Source organism: Acomys russatus, chromosome 4 (assembly GCF_903995435.1).
Source record: "Acomys russatus chromosome 4, mAcoRus1.1, whole genome shotgun sequence".
NCBI lineage: Eukaryota > Metazoa > Chordata > Mammalia > Rodentia > Muridae > Acomys > Acomys russatus.
Genome location: NC_067140.1, coordinates 82,299,070 through 82,305,069, shown reverse-complemented (window position 1 = coordinate 82,305,069; position 6,000 = coordinate 82,299,070). Strand labels below are relative to the sequence as shown.

Sequence of the window (6,000 nt, the reverse complement as noted above, 5' to 3'; positions counted from 1 at the left end):
ATGACTCACATTCAGGTGATCTCACTGTGAGTCGGGCAAGTGCATGAGGGCAGAGACCAAATCCATCTTTCTGCATCTGGCCTGGTGTAGAATCTGGCACACCGCCAAGGAATGAGTGGTCGAATAAGTGACTACTGCACCGTTGCAGAAATGCCAGCAAGAAGTGTTTGTGCGCTGAGACTGGATTCAGACACATCTGAAATAGGAGCAAAACTGGTCCTCAGCCAGAGTCCAGAGTCCAGATCGCATGTGGAACTGGTGGCATCCTTGTGGGACTGGAGGGAGGAACGCTGTCAAATTTGGGTTGATTTTTTATATGGTGGAAGTGTGGGCTTGCCGGTGCCAGGAAGGCCCTGCCAGCAGGACCCCACGAGTGCCATTCGGTGGCCACTGTGGTGATTAGATGCAGCATACTGCACAGTGGCTCCCTAGTCCTTTTTCCAACATGTTCTCCTAGTTGAGTGGCTGTAAATTTGGGAAAGCAAGGATGGCAAAGGTACTGTGCATTCGTATCATCATCTGCCACCATCTTTGAGTTGCCAACGTGACAGCTGGGGAAGAGTGGGACCAAACTGACTGGCAGAATGCATCCCATCGAATGAGCTTGTGCACAATAACAGTGTAGTACACAAGGCTCTGGAGGAACGTGGTTATCACTTGCATTCCAAAGGTGAGATGCGGACTTACCGGAGCCATCTGTCATCAAATGTTAGTCTTTGTGTCAATGGCAGCCCTGGCCTGAGGAAATGAAAGCCATCAGTGGAGGGAGGTACATAATGACACCCTGTCTTTCCAGAAGGCTTACGGGGGCTACCTCAAGGAGCTGGAGATTTCCACATGATTTTGAAGCAAATGCACGCAACCATTACCTGAAGCAGTTGGACCTGAAAGCTTAGCTGCTGATTGCCAAGGAGCCTTCCCATTGGACAAGCTCTGCCTGTCCCTTGAGGTAAGTTATTCAGTAATGTCACTCTTATCTGTCTGGGTTTGGGGCTGGAATTGTTGCAATCATTTTTTTAATGTGTTTTTGCCAGCATAACCAACAGATCCACTGAAGTCTGACGGTCACCAGGACACTTTGCTAGGGACACAACGATTGGTGACAGGGATATTGACGGTGGACAGAAGCTTGAGGATTAGATAAAAGCTGTTAGGATCTGCAGTTGCTTGCTTTCTGTCTTTGGTTGCTGTTTGAGGAAAAGATGAAGATGGAGAACCAGAGCCTAAGTGAATCTTGTCAATCAATAACACAGCTGCATGGTGAGCGGAGCAAACCCTATGGTAATAGGAAAGTCAGTGAGGACAGGATGGCACGCTGATCACTTTAAAGGGATTTGAAAGTAGAATAACAATTTATTAAAATGAAACATTTGAAAGTAACCAAGTTCTAGTGGCAACAAATACAGGTAGGTATCTTGTGTGGGGCTTAAGGTCTCCAGCTAAGACTTATTTTCATAGGATTTATGCCTTGATAAGGTATGGGCAGTTACAGGGATGGGTTCCCAGGGACAGGATTCAATGAATCCTTAATTTTATTGGTTTACAGCATTCACCTTGGAATTGGGTTTCTCTCTTGAGAGCTATTGTATGCATATGCCTGAAAAGATGTGAACAAACGTCAGTGAAAGTCAGAATAGCACTGACTTGGTGAACCAATGTTTTGCAAATATGACTCCAAGTTGCATCAGCAGATGTTGGGGACAATAGGCCATATGGCCAATGTTCGGCCATCTTGTCAGGGCCTGCTCCTTTAAGTTTCTGTTTTTCCCAGAGCTTGCCTTTCCCCAGAAACTAGCTGACCCTGTTGTGGGTCGGCAGTTAGAATACAGACAGATCGAGATGGAGCAACCCTGTTGTGGTTTAGCAAGTAGACTAGACAAAGAGGGAGCCAGATACCCTGTGTGGCAGGATGTTATGACCCTGCCTGGAATTCCCTGTGTTTTGAGAAAAGCCTGCAGCTGGGTTGCTATAGCAATATGCTTCCCTGCCTTCTGACTTATAAAAGCTGCTGCCTGACTAATAAAGTTAGAGAGTTTGATCAATACTTCAGACTTGCTCTCCTTCTTCGTGTCTTGTGTTCTGTCCCTTCATACAGGTGAATCTCCTCCCAAGCTTTAGTCGAACCCCACTGGTCGGGGCAACCAGAAGACCACCCATCATGGATGACAGCTCACAAAAGCTAGAAAGCTGGAGGTCGCTGTACCACCTACAGGCAGCATGGTGGGTTTGAGAGTGACTCTTCAGGTAGTTCAGCTGGTCTGAGCGACTGCCAGGCAGCTCAGCAGGATTCAGACTCTCAGAGTCCTAACTGCTTATGTAACTTTGATAGTGGAGGAGCCTAGTGAATCTGCTCAGTTTCAGGGATTTTCTCAAGTTTTGGAGTTATTTCCTTAGTTTTAAGGAAATGATGCCCTGTGGGATGTCATGTCTCATTTCCCCTTGGCATAATTACAGTATGTCTGCTGTTCTTCCCCTCAAGCCTTCCTAGGTAACGCTCCCTACTCTCCTTCAACTTCATGGCCTCTTTTTGCATTAATTGTTATTGCATACATTCATGTGTGTGTGTATTTCTAAATATAACTTTTTGAGTCCATATAATGGTTGCATATGTGCCTTTAGAGACGACCGTTTGACACTGAACGACCAATTGGGGCCCTCCCTGAGGAGGACCAACTTTTCCGCTTCCAGCTTTCCTCAGTTGCCAGTAGCTCTTTGTGTGGGGCTGAGGCTTGTGGGTTCTCCCTGTCCACTTTGGCTCCACGTTTTGTCAGTGATGTTGGTAAGGCTTTACGGCTGTAGCTTCTCGTGTTGCTAGGTGATAGCTATTAAGTCCTTTAGGGAGGGAGATTGGAAGGGAAAAGCAGATGGAAGCCAGGCAGGAGACGGCAGGCGGTGTACGGAAGCCGGAAGAGAGGCAGGAGACGGCAGGCGATGTACGGAAGCTGCACATTCATGGTTCTGATCACTTCTTCACAAGATGGTTCTTTCTTGTGTGTTTTACTAACTAGGAATATGATAAAAGAAAGCACTAAGCCAGTTTGATAAGTACTGTAATTGTGATTATTAAGCCCCTACACCTGTACATTCTCATAGATTAAGAAAACACACAAATGCTGGGCGTGGTGGTGCACCCTTTTTATCCCAGTACTCAGGAGTGCTGTGAGTTCGAGGCCAGGCTGGTCTACAAAGTGAGTCTAGGACAGTCAGGGCTGTTACACAGAAAAACCTTGTCTTGAAAAACCTAAAAACAAAACAAAACATACAAACTCAACGAGTGCCCTGTTAGCAGTGAACAGAACTTAGATCTGACACGGTCACAAACGCTCCAGAAAGTAAACATAGGTACTACAACTTTAAGTCCATGTTATTTATTTATTTATTTCAAAAAGCAGCAACTCTAAGATGGCCACTTTACTTTCTTTTGCTCCTTGCATCAGACTGATAAACACTACAAACAGACATGAGGTTTTCTATATATTGTCCAGAATTCTATTTCTGATTGTACCTTCAGATTTTTTTCTGTTGCATCTGCTCTTCCAGTGTGCTGGAGTTTTGACACCTGATGAATAAATCAGGCTTTTTATTCTAGTTCCCCTGGCTGTTCAGCATCACCTGTGTCCATGTCAAAACTCAGCGGTTTGAGTTACACGTTTTCAAGCATTTGAAATGGAATCCTTGAATGATCTTCATCTGAGGCCCCGGGAGCAGTTCAAGTGGGCAGGACACCTCAGGCCAGGCCTCAGGCAATATAGAAAGCTTTCAAACATCAACCCACTGACGCTCACCCCTTCAATCTGATTGTGAGTTGACTTTTTAATTTATTTTTTTGGTTTTTCGAGACAGGGTTTCTCTTTGTAGCCCTGGCTGTCCTGGACTCACTGTGTAGACCATACTGGCCTCGAACTCACAGTGATCCACCTGCCTCTGTCTCCTGAGTGCTGGGATTAAAGGCGTGAGCCACCACCACCTGGCTGCTGTGTTGACTTTTAAGTTTTTTACACGGCCTGAAAGACCTCATGTCTGTTTGTGGTGTTTATGAACCTGATCTAAGGAGCAAAAGAAAGTAAAGTGGCTGGCTGTGGAGTCACTGCTCTTTTTTAAAAACTAGGCCGGGCGTGGTGGCGCACACCTTTAATTCCAACACTCAGGAGGCAGAGGCAGGCGGATTCCTGTGAGTTTGAGGCCAGCCTGGTCTATAAAGCGAGTCTAGGACAGCCAAGGCTACACAGAGAAACCCTGTATCAAAAACAAAAACACAAACAAAAACCCCCACAACAACAACAACAACAACAAACTGTGGATCTAAAGTTGTGTGTAGCACCTGTGTTTACGTTCTGGAGCATTTGTGATAACCGTGTCAGATCTAAGTTCTGTTCACTGCTAACAGGGCACTCCCTGAGTATGTGTGTTTTGTTTTGCTTTTAGGTTTTTTGAGACAGGGTTTCTCTGTATAACAGCCCTCCGCCTGGTGCTCTGGATCAGCAGCCCTGAGTCTCTCACACTAGGCAGGTGTTTACCCTTCAGCTGCTCCCCAGCCTGGCTCACATTTCTATCCTGCAATCTCACTCGAATGATTTCCGTTTCCCCCTTAACAACTCCTAAACCTAGAAGAATATGCTTATGTTGGGAATTACACAGAAGCACAGTGGCAGTTTGTCTGAAGACTTTATTTCTAGCATGTAGCAGCTTATGTGTCATAACAATCATCAAAATCATCAGACATGTCATGGTCTCTAGGGCGCAGGGCAGCTTCGATTTCAGAGTTGCTGTCATCAGACTCTCCCCAGAAAGCTGAAAGAAAAAAGCACACTGTTAATTTTTGTACTCTCATAGAGGGTTTTCAAAACAGCAAGGAAAGTGCTTTGTTGGAGCACTGGCCTGCTGAAGGTCTAACGGCACTTCATGCTATGTTCTTTGCATTGTTCTAGAGCAATCTTTGCAGGATTCTCTTTTTCTCTTTCATTATGTCCAACTCTTTATTATAGGGTGGACATTAAAACCCAGGTTACCTGGAATGACACCACCCCACTGTGGCTGCCTCACTCCTATCTCCCTGTTTGTTTTTGTGACTGGAGATTTGAACACCTATCGTTTTATGCGGGAGGGACTCTTAGAAACCATGGTGAGGGGAACGGGACAGTGACCCAGGAAGAGAGGAAGCTGGTGAAAAGTATGGGTGCTGGCAGTGAACACCTGGGGTTCAGGCCTTCCGAGGATCTTCTGAGCGACTGCGCAGAGCTTTCATTGTGCTGTCCAGCAAATAGTAAGGCTGTTTAGTGACCCATCATCTCCCAACCCTAGCTGCCGACTCTCTGGATCTCTGTAATGGCTGGATATACTTGTGTGGCAAGCAAAAGCCCTGGAGCAGAGGCAGAAGTGTCTCCTGTAGAAGACCATGGGCACACCTGTCAGCTGGAGCTGAGGTGACCTCTAGGCAGCTTAGAGGGTGTGGTAGGGCATCAATAGCATCTTCTGCCTTGACAATCAGATAACTTCATCTATAGTGAATAATCTGGTAACTCTTAGATGGCTTCTTTATAGGACCCCAGCTGATCCTTTTACAACTTGCTTAGAATACTATTAGTGTCTGCACATTACTGCACAAATGGGAGCTGACCAAGGTGGGCATCTGGCCACAGCCATGGCATCCGTGCTGGTCCAGCTCAGTTACATCCAGGCACCTGATTCAGACCTGTGCTCTCCATTACTACCAGTGGGGGATGGGGAGCGGGGACAGACAGCAGAGCAGAGCAGAGAGCGCAGGGGTGGGGTGGCGTGCACCAGTGTTCCTGTGGAGGAGAACTGGAGCGCCATTGTGGGCTGGGTGTGCAGGACGAAGAGGAGCTCAGAGTTCCACGGAAAAAGAAAAAGAACGTCATACAAAAAGGACAGCATGAGCAAAGGCACAGAGGCAGCAGCCCAGCAACGTCAGAAGGGGCTGTGTCCTTGCGAGGAAAGAGCAGGAGCCAGCAATCCCACCGGAGGAAACTTATATCCTGT

General features: G+C 46.7%; 1 protein-coding gene across 1 annotated transcript in view; it reads right to left on the bottom strand.

Annotated features, from left to right (window-relative positions):
* Positions 1–4,622: 4,622 nt before the first annotated feature.
* Positions 4,623–6,000, bottom strand: part of Kiz (kizuna centrosomal protein) — a 112,850-nt gene continuing 111,472 nt past the window's right edge. Inside the window, exon 13 of the mRNA XM_051144784.1 lies at positions 4,623–4,791. Coding sequence (XP_051000741.1) covers positions 4,688–4,791 — 104 coding nt within the window. The 3' untranslated portion in view covers positions 4,623–4,687. The remainder of the gene's footprint in view (positions 4,792–6,000) is intronic.